Source organism: Scardinius erythrophthalmus (assembly GCF_964197995.2).
Source record: "Scardinius erythrophthalmus genome assembly, chromosome: 4".
Taxonomy (NCBI): domain Eukaryota; kingdom Metazoa; phylum Chordata; class Actinopteri; order Cypriniformes; family Leuciscidae; genus Scardinius; species Scardinius erythrophthalmus.
Genome location: NC_138224.1, coordinates 20,879,536 through 20,900,479, shown reverse-complemented (window position 1 = coordinate 20,900,479; position 20,944 = coordinate 20,879,536). Strand labels below are relative to the sequence as shown.

At 40.2% G+C, this 20,944-nt stretch overlaps 1 protein-coding gene across 8 annotated transcripts in view; it reads right to left on the bottom strand.

Moving 5' to 3' along the window:
• Positions 1 to 985: 985 nt before the first annotated feature.
• celsr1a (cadherin EGF LAG seven-pass G-type receptor 1a) overlaps positions 986 to 20,944 on the bottom strand; it is a 104,353-nt gene continuing 84,394 nt past the window's right edge. For 2 of the 8 annotated variants that reach the window (XM_081363646.1, XM_081363648.1), the window contains 22 exons: positions 16,208 to 16,328; positions 15,893 to 16,076; positions 15,672 to 15,773; positions 14,850 to 14,944; positions 14,508 to 14,717; positions 13,425 to 13,608; positions 13,170 to 13,313; positions 12,861 to 13,041; positions 12,540 to 12,707; positions 12,277 to 12,403; positions 11,679 to 11,879; positions 10,215 to 10,389; positions 8,096 to 8,208; positions 7,914 to 7,993; positions 7,696 to 7,822; positions 6,917 to 7,042; positions 6,558 to 6,652; positions 5,361 to 5,461; positions 4,472 to 4,615; positions 4,123 to 4,350; positions 3,588 to 3,852; positions 986 to 2,005 (listed from right to left, as the gene is read on the bottom strand). In XM_081363646.1, coding sequence (XP_081219772.1) covers positions 1,981 to 2,005; positions 3,588 to 3,852; positions 4,123 to 4,350; positions 4,472 to 4,615; positions 5,361 to 5,461; positions 6,558 to 6,652; positions 6,917 to 7,042; positions 7,696 to 7,822; positions 7,914 to 7,993; positions 8,096 to 8,208; positions 10,215 to 10,389; positions 11,679 to 11,879; positions 12,277 to 12,403; positions 12,540 to 12,707; positions 12,861 to 13,041; positions 13,170 to 13,313; positions 13,425 to 13,608; positions 14,508 to 14,717; positions 14,850 to 14,944; positions 15,672 to 15,773; positions 15,893 to 16,076; positions 16,208 to 16,328 — 3,196 coding nt within the window. In that variant the 3' untranslated portion in view covers positions 986 to 1,980. Of the gene's footprint in view, positions 2,006 to 3,587; positions 3,853 to 4,122; positions 4,351 to 4,459; positions 4,616 to 5,360; positions 5,462 to 6,557; positions 6,653 to 6,916; positions 7,043 to 7,695; positions 7,823 to 7,913; positions 7,994 to 8,095; positions 8,209 to 10,214; positions 10,390 to 11,678; positions 11,880 to 12,276; positions 12,404 to 12,539; positions 12,708 to 12,860; positions 13,042 to 13,169; positions 13,314 to 13,424; positions 13,609 to 14,507; positions 14,718 to 14,849; positions 14,945 to 15,671; positions 15,774 to 15,892; positions 16,077 to 16,207; positions 16,329 to 20,944 lie in introns of all 8 variants that reach the window. The other 6 variants (XM_081363641.1, XM_081363647.1, XM_081363643.1 and 3 more) reach the window with 5 other exon arrangements.

The window sequence follows — 20,944 nt, the reverse complement described above, 5'->3', positions numbered from 1 at the left end:
TTTTCCCCAAGTAACTAGTAAAGCATTACTTTTACATTTACAACAAAGTGTCTGAGCATGCATTTACGCATCTACCTTGCACAAAATCAGATTTCCTCAAAATTAATAAAAACAGTGAAATTTAAATATTAGAATATTACATATAAGAATATTACGCAACCCTTATACTTTATGTATTTATTCTCACTTTATTTACCAATGTCTTTGCTGCTGACCTTTGATGATCCAATTCAACCATACATTTAAGAAAAATTAACTTTAGATAAGCAACATATTACTTTCTTTCTTTTTTATTGCTGAAGTAAGAGTTGAACTTTCTTCTGAAAGGTTTATTTGAGCGGCGCCCTCTACTTTACAGAAGTGAATTTGCATTTCCTTCAGCCTGAGGCTTATTCATTTCTCTTATGGCGTGAAAGGGCCTTTACATTTGAGTTTTGAGTTTCATATAAATATAACGAACCCCAGCCCAGGTCAGAAAAACGCATTACTTTCCATAAAAAGTAACTGAGTAACTTTTTAGGGAGTAATGCAACATTGTAATGGATTACTTTTAAAAGTATATTTCCCCAACACTGGAAATGAAGATATTCTAGCACCCTACACTTTCTGAATTTGAGTATGAGTTTAGAGATCATTCACTGCAGTTGTTAATATTTCATGTTTTCTTTGAAGTGAGGCAGTTAAGATCACTCAGGATAATCAAGCTCAGCTGAAGAGGAATTCTTGCTCTGCCACATGCGACAGTAAATGTGTTACGCTGGAATTCAGGGTAAAGGGCAGAAAGCAGGCCTGGGTGAAATAAATCTCAAACAAGACACTCAAACTAACCTAGTGATGAAGCTTGCATATCCAACCTAACATACCTGGTGTCTCTCTCTCTCTCTCTCTCTCTCTCTCTCTCTCTATATATATATATATATATACACAAATGTTTATACTTGACCTCACATTTGTGCTTGGAATGAGACGAGATAATACAAAAAATATACAAATTCAGAGAGCTTTTATTTTTACAGCTTCAATTTTTGTCCAGTGTCTCAAAACATAAAAATAAATACAGCTATTTCATAAGAAATCCAGTGTCTTTTGTTGTGAAAAATTATTTTAAACACCTGCGAGTCTCTTTCACTGCTGTGTCTTTGGAACATGAATTATTAACTTTTCGATAAAAAAAAGAAAGAAAAGAAAACACATTAATTTTCATTTCCTTGAGTCTAAAGGCAACGTCTTCACAGTTCCAACATTATCAAACATCACCAGTGAAAATGGTCAAAGTTGAACAGTGTTTTTTACTCGTGTTTTGGGACTAGAGCACCAGAGAAACCCAAATGATTAACGCTGCAAATCAAGTACAAAAACATCTTTGATTGAACCACATTGGATAAAAATAGTCTTGCATTAAATGTTATTAAAAATGCTTTTCAATATACAAATGTGCCTTAAAAATATTACAATTTCAAAACAGCAACAACAAATATATATCTACAGAGTAATTACACGAGGAAGGTATTAGTCGAGAGAAGGATCTCCTCTATGAGGACGGGCCAAGAACATTTCAGCATTCTGTGATCAGAAAATGTCTCTGCACAGTTTCAGCCTTGTGCGATCGTACAAAATTACGTACAAAACAACTTATGTGTCTCTTCAAGTCCACCTGTCAGTCAGTCAGAGCGTGTCGCTCGGCATGCTGGGATGGTTAAATTCCCACGTTTAGTGGTTTGGCACTACTTCTTCGCTGACCCAGTCTTGCGCATTTAGATACATTCCCTTATTCTTTCCTTATGGTTCATTTAACAGGCTGACATCTGCAGTAATACTGTTCTCCGATGGAGCCTGGACCCCAGGGACACGCTGGAGAGCAAGGTGCGCCTATAAGGAGGGTTTTTGTGTAATCCACCTTTGCTTTCCACCTTCCTCCCACTGTCAAGGGCTGATATTCGTCCCTCACGAGGGCAGAAGTTCCTCAGGTTTCCTGCTGGGTCAAATTGATGTTTCATTACTGCCGCTGTAGTGAGCAGAAAAGGGAGAGAAAAGGAAGGAGGATACATGCGGGTTAGGAGGGTGTTCTGTTGGGATACAGCAGCCGCATGCCACATGGACAACAGGTGTAAAGAAGACGCTCTTTGTTTTCGGGACACATGCTCCAACAGACAAAAGAGCTGAACAGAATCAGAGGGCTCAGGTTTCGAAAACATGCAAAAATGAACATCTATAATCTAGAAATATCTGGCACTAGTACTTTGGTATCAAGTCGGAAATGTAATAATACCAGTCTTTGTTCAGTATCGTTCGGTGGTGTCACTACGGTTTAAACATGCATAGTAAAGTTGCAACAAAAATATTCATGTGCACATATCATCATATGTTGATTTTACACATATACGTTATATAAATATATAGGGGTGCAACGATATATCGTGTCACAATATATTGTAATACAAAAATCCAACAATATGTATCGTGGCTAGTGATAAAATGTATTGTGTATAAACTTCTGTGTGAGGAAAAAATTCAAGTTCTCAGAGTTTTAGTGTCGGTACTACATTAAACTGCTATATATAATGTTGAATATAATGTATAATAATGCAATGGGGGAATATTTGTGGGTCCTGATAATGTCAAATGTCTTATGTTACCAGTAAAAAAGTGGCCTACATTATTTTGAATATATGTAGTCAGTGACAGAGAGCAAGCATATTCGTCTAAAATCATTCTGTATTTTCAGCTTCAGAATCAGGAATATTTTTATTCTGGTGTCACTATTGTCCTGTGCATTGGGTTACCAGCACAAGTCAAAGCATATTCATTTACACCCACAATGTAATATAAAATGTAGCATTTGAATCAACAGACCATTTTTTGTTAACCTTTTACCATGTCTTGCGATAATACCGTATCGTGAGTTCAGTATCGTGATATGTATCGAATCGTGACATGAGGGTATCGTTACACCCCTATAAATATATAATAATCACACTTTCTCTAGGAAGAACAGTGAAATATCACTAAGAAATAAAGAAATCTCTAGTTATTTTCAGTAACACTTTACAATAAGGTCTCATTTGGTAACATTAGTTAATGCGTTAACTAATGATGAGTAATATGTTTTCATAGCATTGATTATGCCTTTGTTAATGTTCGTTAATAAAAAAATACAATTGTCCACAGTTAGTTCAGGGTGCATTAAATAATGTTAGCAGAAATGTATTAGCAAATGTTGAAATTAACTAAGATTAATAAATGATGTAGAAGAACTGGCCATTTTTAGTTAACTAATGTAGTTAACAAATGTTTATATAAATGTAAAGTTTATATAGTTAAGTGTTACCCTTTTTTAAATTTTAAACAATTTCTAAATATTTCACCAATTTGTTTTTGAGGTAGTATCAAAATTGGTATCATGATATTTTACTGGTATTAGTATCAACTAATAATGCAATTATTAATAGTATATTAGAATGAACCCTCATGCAATTTATAACCCATTACTGAACTGCATTTATCTTTGTAATTAAAACCAAACAAATAAGAAAAAAAAAAAAGATAGGTTTGGGTGAAGCGAGGTGGAGTGTGAAAAAACATCTTACTCAGAGTCTGAGTGGTTGCCGCCGTTGACGGTCACTGATTTCAGATTCATGGCCATGCCGTTCTGCTGTTCTCGTGGTGGGACGGGTGGTCGATGAGGGGGCTTGATGAGGACGTTGTGGCCATTGCCCCCATCATTAGAGGCTATAGAGGGGGCTCTGGAGGAGATGGTGGGGGGATTGTAGTCCGATAACTTCTCCCGAAGTTTGTTTTTCATGTTTTTGTCTGTCAGCGGAGGAGGATATGAGATCTTATTCTTCAAAATACCTATGAGAAGAAAATACATGAGGATATTAGTATATACTATATGTAAAATGCATAGCAACAAATCTTTTTTTGACTATATTTTGACTATAATGCGACAAAAGTCACCAAGTGTCATCCCATTCCGATGAAGCAAAATGTTTTTTTTTATTGTTTTTTTTATACATTTTAAAATGTTCTTTTATTTTGTTCTATTTACTATTTTTATAGTAAAAAAAACCCTGCTGAACTGGTGTTTTACAGTCAATAAAAGTGTTCATTTTCCACTCTTACCTTTCCTCTGTTCAGGCTGGTGGTTGCTGTTGGCTTGAACGGAGGGTGTTGGGTGGTCTTTGTCCTGAGTGCTCTCTCCGGTGTGATTGAGTTTATTTTCCTGATGGAGCTCCACACTGACTTTGGTCTCCACTTTCAGTCTCTCTGCCCCTCCGGGATCTTCACTGTCACTGGCTGTCATGGCTTCAATCGGCCAGTAGGGCTTGACATGATTGGACACCGTGTCCACTGAAACACAAAAGGCGGGGTTAATGTGATTTGACAATTAAATAACCTGAAAATACATCCATCAATTTTTTAGATTTCCATATTGAATGTAATTATGAAAGACAAATACCATCTTTTGTACCCTTTGGAGTGCTGTGTAGTGGTTGTCTCTCATTATTCCACTTTGGCTTCATGTCGATGTCTTCATCCTCGCTGTCGGACGAGTGAGAGGAGGCGTAAGAGCTGCTGTGTTCGTCTACAGAGAGCTCGCTGTCCGAATCTGAGTCTGAATACACACAACCTTACGTCAATCTCAGAATTAGAAAGATACATAGTCAAGTCAAGTCATCTTCATTTATATAGCGCTTTTAACAATGTAGATTGTTTCAAAGCAGCTTTACAGACATAAGCGTATAATTTACGGTAACAGAGATTGTTTCGTCTTTATAGCGGTTCTTTAATAAAGTTATTTTCCAGCTAAAGTTAGTTTTGATTGATCCGCTTCCGTCGCAACGATCATTTGTTATTAAATTAGGGGCCGCTAAGACGACACCATTCTCTCTACACAGACTTTAAACGCGAACCTGTGAGAAACGCAGATGGCGTTCACATGCGCATTAAGAATTGGTTCTATAGTTATGTGCGTTTGAATATATGTACGCAGGTTTGTAATTCCCTACAAACCAAGCCTAAACAAAGTACTGGGCTTTCCTTATAAATTTTGATACAGAATTTTATTTGATTTTATCACTTCGGGGTAGGTACGCGAAACGAATTTCCCGACAACGCTTTATCTGTAGAGTGGTAAAGGGATCCTCCATAGGGAGAAACTAGAAACATACAGAAGCTCAGATACATACAGAGCTTATGTATCATACATACTCAGATACATACAGAATCTAAGAAATTGTATCAACACATTTTGTATATATTTGTAAGAATATAGATGTCACACTACCCTAGTCTACATGTGGATAACAGGCGTTAAGTACAGTATATTTCAATCTTGGCTTGGTAAAGTTTTTTCATACCATCTCCTTTAGTGCCGTTATGGAAGAGTGAGCCGTCAATGTCAGTGTGTCCGGCTTTAGCATTTCCAGATGAAACACTGGGCTTCTGACCCAATTCATCCCTGTGTAGGAGTGAAAGAAGGAGAATGAGAGAGATACAAGACAGATGCCCCTCACATGACCTCTACACAGTGAGATTAGATTCGAGTGAAAAACAAAATAAAATGAAAAATGTCCCATATATGACCAATCATCCTGTGTTGACTTGCTCAAATTCTTATTTAAAGGTTCAGCTTCATAAAATTGAGTCTAAACTTGTAAAATTTCACTTAATTACACACCCAAGATACGACTAGCTTTTAAATATACATATACATGCATATATACATGCAAGTATGGAGTTGCTACTGCTAATAGACACACAGATACACTGCTGTGAGCATGTAAGATAAGATATGCTGCTGCATAAATAGACATACATAAATCCCGTAGCAGATCTAGGCAGGTGGAGCTGGGGGAGGAGGAGGGGTTCAGAGGAACTGCTGAAGGACTAGCTTACAGCAAACAATAAACCAGACTGTTTAAATGTTGAGCAAGCAACAATCTCATTGGCTGCAAGATAAGCAGAAGCCTATCAGCTTGTGCCATGTGTTACTGATGTGATTGCTTGCAGATTTCATGTAAAGGACTAGACTAGAGTTTCATGACTGAACTATGTAGTTAATTGGCAGGTCATTCTGCTAGTATGCAACGCTAGCAACAAGCTTGCATGGAGGTGTTCTTACAATATAGCATCCAATACATCATAATACTAAATCCTGTCAGCAAATTCATATTATTTACACATAATGATGATTGGATTACGCAAAATAATCTATAAACACAGCATTTGAGATGTCCCACAAGGTTGCGTTCAGTATATACAATGAGACGGATGTTAACACACGACATTCATGGATATACATGCAGGGACAGGTTAGAGTTTGTGTACATTATCGCAGCACTGCAAAGCAAAGCAGAAGCCATGCACATTTGCTCATGCATATGAAAAGAGAAGAGTCAATTAAAAAAGATTCAATCATTAAAGCTATTGAGAAATGTCAAGTAGGATAGAAAGAGAAAGTGAAATGTTACATAATAAGCGTGTAGCGCCGTGCCCAAGCAGTAGCGTGTTACCTGTGTGTGTAAGTAAGGTAGCTGCTGTGACTCTTAGCTGACCTGACTGTGCTCTCCAGAGACACCGTTGACTCGCCGATGCCCGAGCGGAACATCGCGCCGTCCTCCATGTACGTGTTATTACAGTTCAGAGTACGCTAAAGACAGAGGAAGAGCACAGTACTGTAAACCAAGCGAAATAATACATTTCCAAATGCCAGACCACTTCATAGCAAACTTCTTCCTTTAAAATATGAAATTATTTTCTTATTGCTTGCAAATTACATAACTGAAATGACTTGGTTATTCATTTTCTACTAGACAAATTGACATTCAATCCGATTCTAACAGCTGTTTTCAGATGCATTAAGGATAATTCATGTATAAATATTGAATCATTTATATGTGTTACAGAAACTTACCGTCAGTAGGGTGGTGCGCGTGGTGCTGGACTCATCAGGTAACTGTTTCTTTCCCGTGAAAACGTTCTTCAGATGTTTCCTCACCTCTTTATTGAACACGATGTAGAAGAAGAAAATGAATATGCCCTGAAAAACAGAAACAGGAAAAGGAAACCTGTCTGCGTTAGTTATTTTTGTTTTAAGTGTTACGTGCTTTTTGAAAATAATTATTTAGCTTTATTTTTTTCAGTTTTACCTTTACTAATTTTAGTCCTTAAACTTATACAGCTTAAACGTTTTTATTCCAATTAGTTGATAATGCAGGGGTTCTCAACTCTGGCCCTCGAGGTCCTCTATACTACAGATTTTAGCTTCAAACTTACCTTCCTATAACTTTCTAGAGGTATAATCTGGCTTAAAGGGATAGTTCACCCAAAAATGAAAATTAGCCCATGATTTACTCACCCTCAAGTCATCCTAGATGTATATGACATTCTTACGCTTTAGGTGTATGACCGTTTGGCTGGAAGCTAGAATTTTACTTTGTAACATGTTAAATATGGATATTTTTCTTACACAAACGCATGGTTTGACTTCAGAAGGCATTTATTAACCCCCCGGAGCCATGTGAAGCACTTTTATGATGGATGGATGCACTTTTATGGACTTCAAAACAGAAACATCCATTCACTACCATTATAGAGCTTGGAAAAGACAGGACATTTTTTTATATAACTCTGATTGTATTTGTCTGAAAGAAGAATGTCATATGCACATGTGAAACCGGGTATGACTGTTACCTGCAGACAGCTGAAGATAGCAAACAGATAGTGGAAGGTCATGACATCACTGTTAACAGCCATTAAACCCAGCACCCAGGTGGCGCTAATGAGCAACAGGAGTAAGAAGGCCATCCGCATAGCTGGACTGGAGCACATGCAAAAACAAACCACAATGAGTACCACTATATTTCAATCCTCAGTAAATGCTCTCAAGGGACAGGATAACAACGTCTTACATGACCACAGACTTCTCATAGGGACGTGTTCTACGGCCACACGACGCCTTGGCTGCCAGCACAAAGATAACAACGTTGACCTGTTAAAGAGATTGTTTAACATTCAAGCAGTTAATGCAGGTAGAGAATTACACGAGACTGATAGTTAGAATGATCTATAGATGACTGACGGATGGACTTACCAGCACCACTACACCAATGGGTCCGGCAAAACTCCAGATGAGGGTGTCATGGACAGACAGCCAGCAGAAGTCAGGGTTTCCATATCCCTGAGGATCCAAACCCACAGCCAAACCTGATGGGACATAAACACCAACATGACTTTTACACCATCTTAAGATAACATGCGTTTCTCTGTAAAACTTACTTACTGCCACCATGCTGGTGAACGTGATTTTACCAAGTGCAACATGTGCCTGGATCAACATCTTTGTTGATCCTGGAACAACATTCCAATCAACCAATCAGATTTGAGGGACAAGCTTACAGTTTATGTCAGGTTTAGGCTTACAACCAGGTTTAGATACTTCTACATCAGTGTTATTCACCTATCACTATCCTCTAATTTTAGGGATAACTTAGGGGTAGATTTAGTATATATATATATATATATATATATATATATATATATAACCTTTATTTAAACAGGAAAAGTCTCTTTTACAAGGGAGTCCTGAAATTAGGGGTAAGGACAGAGTTATTTTTTCATACAGGAAAGTTGTTAATTTTTTCAGACAGGAAAGTTTTTCCAGGAACAACAAAATATGTTCGGTATGTCACGGTAACCCACAATGCTAAGATTTTGTGGGTGGTTTCCAGGGAGTTGTTAATTGGTTGTTCTGAGTAATTTATAGGGATGTTGCTTAGTAGTGTTCTGAGTGTTTTTAATGTGTTGCTATGCAGTTTACGCTGTTTGCAGTTGTTTTTAACACACTGCTAGGGTGTTGCTATTGTAGGTGGTTGCTAAGGTGTTGCTATGGTTTTCTAGGTGGTTGTTAAGGCTTTGCTGTGCAGTTACTAATGTGTTCTGAGTGGTCTTATTTTTTTACAATGCTGTTGCTAAGTTTATGGATGTGTTTTTTAACATGTGAATGCCACAGTGTTCAGGGTGGTTGCTAGGGTGTTGCTATTGTAGGTGGTTGCTAAGGTGTTCTAAATGTTTTATATCCTGTTGTTAGGTAGTTGCTAGGGCTTTGCTATGCAGTTACTAAGGTGTTCCAAGTGTTTTTTAGGTTGTTGCGATGCAGTTAAGTTGTTGAGAGTGTTGTATTTTAAGATATTTCTATGTAAATACTACAGTGTTTCAGGGTGCTAGGGTATTGCTAGTGTAGGTGTTTCCTAAGGTGCTCTCATTGGTTTAAAGCATATTGCTAGGTAGTTTCTGTTTTTTTTTGTGTGATTGTGATTGCTAAATAGCTTCGAACAGTTGCTATACATTGCTATGTGGATACCAGGGTGTTCTGGGTGGTTTCTAGAGTCTTGCTACAGTATGTGGTTGCTAAAGTATTCTGAAAGTTTTAGTCATTGTTAGGGCTTTTCTAGGATATTCTATGGCGTTTCTAGGACATTATACTATTACCAATGTGTTTTGACTGGTTGCTAGTGTTTCTATGTGGATACTAAGCCTCCCCTATGTTTCGCTGATATTCTAAGATATTCTAGTCTCCAGATATGGTTTGGGTTCCTCCATTAACAGGAATAGTCTTCTGAAATGTTTTGCATTTTATTGGTGAATATGGTAAGTATGATCACTTAGAAAAGTAACAGCAGCACAATTTGAGGTCTGCATATCATTCATGTCCACAGCACCATTACAGAAAGGAGTAAAGAAAGCAGGCAGCCATTCATTGAGCTGGGAGGAGCAGAGAGGAGTCGGGTCAGCCTCTATTATCTGTAGGATAGGGGCTTTTTCACTGCTTTGAGCATGTGCCAGTGGAGAAAGTGACACCCATTATGGAGAGCGGAGCCATTGGAGAGAAAACAGAAAAAGAAAGAGCGAGAGACCGAGAGGTAGTAATATGAAGACAATGGCGTCCTGTCTCATTCCCACAGGGATCACACAAACACACACCATCTAAAGGAAGGGGCGAGTCCAAGCCCGACAACATAAATGTGGCGGATTAAAAACATGTCCGATAGTCAAATTCATAAGCTTAAGGTGTGTATCTATGTTGACATTATGGACATTTGCTGAGTGCATGAGTGTACAAATATGAACCTGCAAAGACGTTAGGTTGGGTGTAGTGTATGTACATGAAATAGTAATTAGAGCATAGACTGAAGAGGGTGTGTGTGTCTGACCTGTAATAATAGCAGGGATCCCCCAGCCGATGGCGTAGTAGAAGCGCATGTGGCCATGGTTGATGTTTCTGACTTCTGTGAGCATGCGGTAAATGTGCAAACCCTCCACAAACGTCCAGGCAAACGTGCACATGTAGAAGTAGTGCAGGAGGATGGCTATCACCGTACACACAAACTACAGAGAGAGAGAGAGAGATAGCATATTCTCATTATTGCAATACATTCATATGCTTTACATTGAGTTTATATTATTACTGCAATACAGTATATTAGAAAAATAATTTACAATAACATAATAAAAGTTGAAATAATAGCAAAAAATGAAAACCATAAATTAAAGGCAGCACAACAAATACTGCCAAGATATACACATTTAAATTTAAGTGTATTTACATTTATACTTGGAGCAGAATTAGCATTTTTCATGCCATGATTTCTCTAGGTAATTTCAAAAGGGTTTTATGAACAGCATTTTACACTTTTAATGTGAATAGCCAAACTTGTTGGTAAAGCCTGTTTTCACTCTACTCACTATAGCTTAGCGATTATCCTTAATAAAAGCACATTTGTGTGAATAGTATGCATTATTATTTGCAGTAAACAAGATGCAATTTGTTGCTATTTACACTTGGTCCAAATGAATTAAGTGTAAATAGTCTAAATAGTCTTTTTCACTTAGTCTAAAGAGCTACTGCATTATGTTGTTATACCTGGGCATATTCTTGAAATTCAAGCACTTAAAGATCAGAGTAGATATACATGTCTTCTCTACAGAGTTAGACCTAAACAGTGTGTCCGACGTGTAGCCAGACCTCACATATACAGTATTAAACTAATGTGAGAGTGTGTCGGTATAACTCTAAATCGACCCCTAGTACTGGCAGACACCAGTGGTGCCTCCATGAGAAAAATCTGCTGGAAAATGTGGAATCCATTCATGAGTGGTATTGCAAACATATTTTCATGTATAAAGCTTCTGTTGTTTCACATGCATATAAAAATCTGAAGTATAAAATGCTGAAATCCAGTGAGTGCCACCAGAAAGATAGTGTCAAACCACATATAAATGGATTTGCACCATTAAAGCTCTTCTCTACTCAGTGATGGATTGTCAAATACCCCAAATTAAAGCCACCTCACAGCAATCGTAGCCATTTGTCAAAGAAACCTCAACTATTTCCAGCTGTTAATTACAGACTTAAGAAAGTAATTAGTGGAATTTGAGAATGGGGATCTACATTCTGGATATTGCTGAAAGGGAAAAATACAACATGAGACTTTCTCGATGAGAAGACACCAAACCACATTTATCAAAATGCTCACTTGTGATTTAACGTGATGAAAGATCAAACCCATTTAGCCAGTCTTATAATTTCATGTGTGGTCTTTTGAGTTCCTGCTCGCTTTCATTTTACAGTATTTTGCAGGATTCGCACAGTAATGTTCTGAAGAAGAGTTCCTCACCGGGTTGTCGGTCTGGTTGATTCCGATGAGGAAGACCAGCTCGGAGAAGAACAAGGCGGCCACCAGGTTCTTGTGGATGCTGTGGAGATTGGAGCGTAGTTTGTGCAGGATGGCCAGCAGGATGAAGGTGAGGAGGAGCGCCAGCAGAGAAGCGGAGACTGTGGTGTAGGTGACAATCTTCAGGGGAAGGACATCACCATGCTGACAGAATGAGAGAAAAAGTCGATAAAAGAATCAGAAAAACGAAAAAAACAAAACAGAAACAAAAATTCTGTCATCGTTTACTCTTATTTAGGCTTCATTTTTGGCACACAAATGATATTTTTAATATTCAATGATTTTTGCCCAACCATTGACTATGCAATCGACATTTGCAAGCTTCCAAATGATCATAAAGAGATTGTAAAATGAATTCAGCAAAAGTCTTGCTATTCACATATAAATATACACACATCAAATATGGTAAAAGGAAGCTCAAACATGCTTGCTTCACGCATGAGAACCAGTGAGGTTTGAAAATGATGAATGTATTTTCATTTTTGGGTGAACTCTCCCTATGAGTTATTAGGGCAAGATGGGAGCCTTTTAGCCACAGTACCTCTCTCTTGGAGATGTCCATAAGGACGGCAAAGCTGGTCAAGTGATTGCAATGGCAGCTGATGTGCGTGTGGTTCCTGGAAATGAGGTCACATCCTTTGGACGACCAGCCACCTGTGCCACCAACACTGACACACAAAGACCGGCATTAATCATCTACACACCAACAACTTACTGAAATAAGCATGCGGACTGATTTTTGAAATGCTAGTATTATCTGTTATTAAGTGTGAAATGAATGTGTATGGAGGGGTTGTGACTCACGTGATAGAGTGGTTCCAGAACACACACACAGGTTTGGTTCTCTCCTCCGTCTCCAGAAGATTGTAGTCCAGCGTGATTGGTCGCTCCAGAGGAATGTGTAATGGCTCGCCTTCACTGTACACAGTTGTGCTCACGATGGGAGTGTTAATGACCGGACGGTTTGGCAGCCTGTGGAAAAAAAAACAGGCAGCAATGACATGCTAAATGGATCTTCTGAGCATGGCAACAGTGTTCTGTGTTTGACTGTGGAATGCCACCAGGACTAAATATTTGGACAAGTACTATTCAATCGGATAAACACAAAAAAGTGGCGTTCTGTACCTGAGACTCCGACGGTCGGGGTCGTAGTGCTCTGGTAGGAGCTGGCCTAGAGTTTTATAGATGATGACTGCAACCACAGGAAATGGAGGAAGACTCTCAGCATGCCTTTTCCTCTTGTTTGTAGCCTGATAGTGCTCTTCATCAGAGCTTCCCTGAGATTCTGGATCATCTGTAGGAGAAACTACCAGAACAAGATATTTCACAGTTGCTTTGAGCTAACCAATCTGCTGTATTTCTGCTTTCAAACTGACGCTTTAACTAAGTAAATCATAATTCAGTGTCTTTTTGTTACTATAATGTATGTTTTACCTTTATGATCTGAAGGTTTAAAGCTGAATTCTGGGAAAAGAACAGATGACCTAAGGTCTTTGGGACACTCCTGGTCAGTTGTTTGGAAACGAGGGATTTTTACCTCATCTGGATAAATGGCGTCCAGATAATCCACTGCAAAAACTGAGGAGTCAAAGAAAGATTGAGGTTAAGAAGAACTGTGTAGTGTTCAAAACTATTTACTCAATAATTGGTCTACAGTGTATTTAAATTGATTTAATCAATGTAACTCACCCATGTTCTCGGTAACAATGATGAAGGGTTTCAGGTAGGTTTTCCTCATGTTCTGAGCCACAGTGTTGGCGTATTCCTCAAAGTTTCTCAGCAGATGTGCTGTGCCTCCTTCTGTTCTCTGTATCTGATCCCAGTGATCTTTATTACTGGCATCCAAGATTGCACTGCCGGCCTTCACTATGTTCTGAAACATTCAAACGCATACCTCAGTATTTAATGGTAAAATTCTGGAGATGTGAGAGCCATTAGAAGTCTGAATCTGGGCCAAGACAAGACATAATGAATGCGGTCTTAAAGTATCCTTATCCTAAAACCGTGTATCAAGATAAGTACATTCATGTTGCCAGATGAGCTTTAAACATGGGCGTTTTCATTCTCATGACATCAGTCATTATATGCTGTGTTATTTACACTAATCCACTAAACCTCAAAGCTCACAATTATGGGCTGCCAGAGTTTTTCTTTCTTTTTAAGCACAGCACACACCAATAGAAAATGCTCCTAACATCCCATCATTGGTATAGCAATAAACAGTAGTAAAAAGTGCTTGCATGTGCAAAAGTTGACGTCACACGGTTGCTCAGGTTGTTGTTATAGTATGTGGTTGCTAAGATGCTCTGAGTGGTTTATACAGTTGCAAGGGTGTTCTGGGTGGAAGCTAGGCAAGTGCAAAATAATTTTTTACATTCACTGAAGAAGATGCGCCTGGCAAGCATCAGTTACAATTCAAAACCCAGAGTATTTATGATATTTTGGATATTACCATGTCTGCAATGGGCACTGCCAGTCTAGACAGCTATTTTAATTATAATGGGACCTTGTTTTATCACGTCACGATATGCCGCATGTCCGGTGTAGAAAAAATGTTTGAAAAATCATCTCTCCTCAACAAGTTGCATAATTTGAGGTATTATGCATGTAGCAAAAATGGTGTTAAATAGTTGGGTTTGTTCAGGTATGTAACCCTGAACCGGATGTATGAGCAAAAGTAACAGTGATCCTTGTCTTAAACACCACTAATAAGTATTAGAACTGAAGCAGAATGTATTGAGAGAACAATAGAGAGGAAGCAGTAAATCCAACCTCGTTAAATTTGGCGTCACGCATGGCGGCCAGGTTAAAGCCCTGTTGCTGGCTCTCATAGTGCAGGATCCAGGAAATGAGCTGGTAAGACGTTTTCACGTCGTTGCCGTAGAAGGAGCTGGTCTGGTCGGTGGCGTTCTGTAACATGTGAGCGATGTCCTTCGATTTCTGCCCATCCATTGTGGATTCATTACGATGCAACTCCTCATTCTGACCGGAAAGAGGTGGGGTATAAACAAGAGTAGGGGAGATAGAGAGGTAAATTAAGCTTTTTCAATAATGACAACCATAATATGTAAGTTAAAATCGATTTTTTATTATTATTCAAACAGATAGATGTACCAGTTTTTTGAGGTGGGAGAATGTGATGGTGGTACAGTTGAAGAGTTCAGGGGGAAGCCAGCCTTTCTCGTCACTGCAGTGTCTGACAGCAGTGCCTAAAATCAGTAAGAAAACAATATGCTGAATAATATAATAAATAAAATACATTTGAATAAAAAAATACATTACAAAAATATGAAATTGCTTTACTGAAAGTACAGTTTCAGAAGTTTCTCAAACCAAGACCTCGTTCCAACAAGCACTTTGGTAAATGTGTCTATACAAGCGATGCCAAGCCATGTCCCACAATACTCAAGAGAAGAGGCCTCATTAACATTCGGTTACCCGACCAATGAAAAGATCTAAATGGATAGTTCTGCCAATGTGAGTTCTTTGTTAACAGAGCTGGCTAATGTCAGTGTGGGGTGGGGCAGTGCCAAGCGACAGAAAAACACTGAAAACACTGGCATTTGCACAAGATTCAGACTGTTACACTAAAAGACAAACCATTGTAGCTAACTAAACCAAATCAAATGTCAGGCAGTATAACCAACAAGTCATTTTTTACCAAAAAAACGTAACAATATTATGTATATTTTATATATATATATATATATATATATATATATATATATATTTACAATTACATACATTTGTACATTCTATGAATTAACATGTGTTATATATATATGGTCATGAGTTAGGTTCCCAGGAAATTGCATCAACTGATACAATGTATACTTCGAAAAATGCGTCTGCCAAATGTCAATGTAAATGTAAATATACATATACAGTAGATAGTCATTGTCAATTCAATTCAATAACAAGGCCTACAGCACTCACCAATAGATCCCTTGGGGCAATTCATGGCAACTGGACGCCCAAAATTGGTCCTGGGCCACCAGATTCCAGCATCAAAGGCTCTTGGGCATCCCTCATACACAACTGAAGGATGAAGATATGGAACATTACGATACTCACTACTCACACAGAAATACATTAGTGTAGATGCAGATTAATACATCTTCGATTTAAACTCAAAGAAGGTCAGAGGGAGTACATACCCTCACAGCCCGTGCTGGTCACTTCAGAGAAGGGGTTGTCGCAGCGGTTGCACTGTCGCCCAATCACACCCGCCTTGCAGGGGCATTGACCCGTCTCTGGATCGCAGGAGCGTGAAGTGGCACCCAAATGGAAGCAATCACAGGGGAAACAGGTGTCACCGTCTTTCGGTCGATAGTAGTTGTCCTGTGGGAAAGAGATACTTTGTAGTCAAGGGACATTTTATGACATTTTGTAATACTTGGACAGCAAGTCCAGACTGAAAGGCTCAGAGCAGTTTGGGTGAATGTTGTTGAAAAAAAATCCCATCTTCATACCTTGCAGCGACATTCTCCAGTAGTCTTGTTGCAGTCGGGGTTGAAGCCTTTGCTGACATCACAGTTGCAAGGACCGCACATTGGGATGCCCCACCAACCACGAGGACAAGGTTTCTCCACTCTGTGTGCAGAAAAGACATTAATTTACAGTGGGGCCCAAAAAGTCTGAGACCACTAGTGAAATTGCATCTCTTTAGAATTCTTTTGTAATATAATAAAATGGTTTTCACTACAAATTATATGAACAGAATAACAATTTTGGTGAAAAGAAGGTTCAGAACCTATTCTACAGAAATGTTTCTCCTTCATTTAATGTCATAATAAAAAAATAAAAAAAATCCTAAAATGTAAAATGATAATGCATTTCTGCAACAAATAACTATTTTGATTAATTTCTTGATCTTGATCAATTTATGTATTTACTATGATTAATATTAAGTAAATATGTATAGTTTAATTGGATAAGAACATATTAGAACAGATTTAATATTATCATATTATATGATTTTATTTATTTATAGAATAATAATAATAAAAAAAATGAAATATTCATCTTCATTTATACAGCACTTTTAACAATATAGATTTAGAGAAACTTTACAGTGATAATAGGAAATTCAAGTAAAAAGAGACTGTTTTGGCTTTACAGTAATAATAATTCTGTATTTAAATATCTAGTTCAGTCATGAAACTCAATATGGTGCAGGCTGATAAGTCCATGAAAGGCATGAAATCTGCAAGCAATCACATCATTACTGCATGCTACAAGCTGATTGGCCTCTGTTGATCTTGTAGCCAATGAGATTGTTGCTTGCTCAACATTTAAACAGTCTGGTTCATTGTTTGTTGTAAGCTAGTCCTTCAGCAGTTCCTCTGAACCCCTCCTCCTCCCCAAGCTCCACCTGCCTAGATCTGATATGGGGTTTACATCTTACATGCTCACAGCAGTGTATCTGTGTGTCTATTAGCAGTAGCAACTCCATACTTGCTCTGCAGCAGCAGCAATAATCAACAGAAGAAGCAGCGTAGCAGATCTAGCCCAACAAGAACAAATACATTAACACTGACATTCAATAGCATGCTAAAACTATTTTGAGAGTTGTCATGATTGAAATATTCAATTTACTCATCTTGTTTAGTCTACCTGTAGCTCAAACAGTAGAGAATGATAAACTGATAAAATTTGTTCCTTGAATTGAATTCGCTTTGGATAAAAGCATCTGCCAAATGCATAAACTTAAATTTACTCTGATTCTGATTTACTGCATTTTACTGAACAATGAAAAGTGACATCACTGACAAACCTTACACACTTTAACCTGCAACATCTCAACGCTCTTACACTCAGAGAACCAATAAATCAAGAAGATCAACCATTCATCAATCACTGGCAGGATTTGTCATGATGTAGGGATCAAGAGATTAGATGTGCAGGTAGGCAAACTTTTGACGATAAGCAATAACACAACAGTGAAGGCAGGAAACTGATGAGAAACAGGCTTGTGCCTGTTTGTACAAGCAAATATAGACCAACTGCCCAAGTAAACAAAGTTGAACATCTTTTTCTTGGGTGGCCGAGGACTTTTCTACAGGTGTATGTTAAACCTGTGCTTTACACAGAAATCAAGTGATTTAGAAAATACAGTCACCAAACATACTCTAAAACTTATGCAAAATGCAAATAATGAAACACAATGAATATAATCATGCAGAATCGGAACAGCAAAATAAATAGGCTTATCAGCTTAAACATAAGAGGAGAAATGCTTGCCATATTCAGTGTTGTTGACGTCAAAGGCTGAGCGTCCAATCAAAGTCAGTGTAGAAATCAAAGTCAGTGGAAGCTAGGCAAATTAAGCTGAATTGGAGTGTTAATAATTTGTCATATAACATTAATGCATTTAAATTTGATTTTAATAACACAACAAATGTTGTATTGGTATTGGCAAATGGTATTGTGCACTAGACCACACTGGAGACCACACGTTTGCAATTTGTCAAGTGTGTGTTATTAAGCTATTATGTGTGCTAATGTGCTATTACAGTTCCAAGATATTGCAAATGTTTTGTTGCTAAATTTTGTGCTGAAAAGCAATTCAATAGTGTGCGGCAGAAGGTCAGTTGGAGGTCAGTATATTTCCACTGTTGACTTATTTCAGGACACTGAAGGTGAGGAAAAATTCCTTCTCTGTAACTCCTTAAAAAGCGCAGACTGCAGGGCCGCATGGTGCTTATTAACTCAACATCAGGTGCTAGCTGCGTGTCTGGGTCTTAATCTAATAGAGGACAGTCATGTTAACAGAGTGAGAGAGGAAGCAAAAGGAAAAGACGTCCCACGTGTGACTGCTGAGACAGGAATTCGTTGCTGATCAGAGGGTTCAGCAGATTAAATATGAAAATAAAAGGGAAGGGTACAATTCTGCGGATCTTGTGCAGACTTGTGACAAGGGTGTATTGTGTTGTTTTCCCGCCGCTTTGTGGAGAAGAGCCAACACAATGACAGACACACCCACACAAACACAAACCGCTGGAATGAAGATGACATCCATAATGCACATCATTTACACTGCACGATTGTCAGGAATGTGAACATCTCGCACAAAACAATTTTCCTCAACTCTAAGACATCTCAACTCCAAGTCAACATGTAGTATTACAGAAATCTCAATGTGTTACAGTGAAAATTATTGTAAAAACTCATTGCAGTGTTTCAACACCATTCTGTCACATGCCTGTCCTGTCTTGTGCTGCACATGGGTGTTTTTGTTATGTTTGCCATGTGTTCTTGTTTATTGTCTAGCCCCTCCCATCTTGTTATCTGATTATTTGGTTAATTTGTCCCACCTGTTGTGTTCGTTACCCTCCTTTGTTTGTTCCCCTATTTAGCCTCCTTGTGTTTGTAGTCTTGTGCTGGCTCGTTGTCCGTGTTACCTGTATTTGATGTTCCTGTGCTGTTGGTATCTGAGTTCTGAGTTTTTGTATTTTGTCCATGTTTGTTTATTAAATCTTCTCTGCACTTGAATCCTCGTCTCTCGTTCAGTGTCCCGTGACAGAACGAGCCAGCCAAGTATGTGGATTCAGCGGAGCGAGATTTTTCCTCCGGGGGAGAACAAGGGAAACTCCATTTCCCTGTTTGAATATTTTGCCAGGTGTGCTCAGAGAACTTTGGAGGAGAGCACCATGTCTGACGGTGATCAGATCGGAGGAGGTGGTTCGGTGGTTTCGGAGCCGGTGGTCAGGAGACGGAGGAGGAGGAGAAAGGCGCCACTTCAACGTCACGTCACATCTGCCCATCCAGAAACCGTTCACGTCACGTCTGTCCAGGCAGAGACTGTTCACGTCACGTCTGTCCAGGCAGAGACTGTTCACGTCACGTCTGTCCAGCCAGAGACTGTTCACGTCACGTCTGCCGATCCAGAGACTGTTCACGTCACGTCTGCGGAGTCTGTATCCCTTGACAAGATGGCCGCCGCAGAGCCTGTGTCCCTCGACAAGATGGCCGCCGCAGAGCCTGTGTCCCTCGACAAGATGGCCGTCGGCGAGCCTGTGTCTGTTCCTGAGCCTGAACCTGTGTCTGTTCCTGAGCCTGAACCTGTGTCTGTTCCTGAGCCTGAACCTGTATCTGTTCCTGAGCCTGAAACTGTATCTGTTCCTGAGCCTGAAACTGTATCTGTTCCTGAGCCTGAAACTGTATCTGTTCCTGAGCCTGAAACTATGTCTGTTCCTGTGTCTCCTGACAAGATGGCCGCCGTCGAGCCTGCGTCTGTTCCTGAGCCGGTGGCGTCTGTTCCTGAGCCGGTGGCGTCTGTTCCTGAGCCGGTGGCGTCTGAACCTGAGCAGGTGGTGTCTGTTCCTTAACCTGAGCCGGTGGTATCTGTTCCTGTGCCTGGGCCTGTGGTGTCTGTTCCTGAGCCGGAGCCGGAGGCGTCTGCTCCTGAGCCCTCAGTGACCGCGACACTGGCCATTATGGCCACAGCCATGTGGTGTGTGTGGGCTACGCACACACTTGGACCGGTGGTGTCTGTTCCTGGGCCGGTGGTGTCTGTTCCTGGGCCGGTGGTGTCTGTTCCTGAGCCGGTGGTGCCAGTTCCAGTGCCCAAGCCGGTGGTGCCAGTTCCTGAGCCTGAGCCGGTGGTGTCTGTTCCTGTTCCTGAGCCGGTGGTGTCTGTTCCAGTGCCTGAGCCGGTGGTGTCTGTTCCAGTGCCTGAGCCGGTGGTGTCTGTTCCAGTGCCTGAGCCGGTGGTGTCTGTTCCAGTGCCTGAGCCGGTGGTGTCTGTTCCAGTGCCTGAGCCGGTGGTGTCTGTTCCAGTGCCTGAGCCGGTGGGGTCTGTTCCTGAGCCGGTGGGGTCTGTTCCTGAGCCGGTGGGGTCTGTTCCTGGGCCGCCCGAGGGGTCGTCTCCGCCCTGGCCGCCCGAGGGGTCGTCTCCGCCCTGGCCGCCCGAGGGGTCGTCTCCGCCCTGGCCGCCCGAGGGGTCGTCTCCGCCCTGGCCGCCCGAGGGGTCGTCTCCGCCCTGGCCGCCCGAGGGGTCGTCTCCGCCCTGGCCGCCCGAGGGGTCGTCTCCGCCCTGGCCGCCCGATGGACGGTCTGCACCGCCCTGGACTCCTGAACTTTGTCTCCCGCCCTGGTCTGTCCCTCCCGTCCCGCCCTGGTCTGTCCCTCCCGTCCCGCCCTGGTCTGTCCCTCCCGTCCCGCCCTGGTCTGTCCCTCCCGTTCCGTTCGGGTCTTGTGGAGCGTCT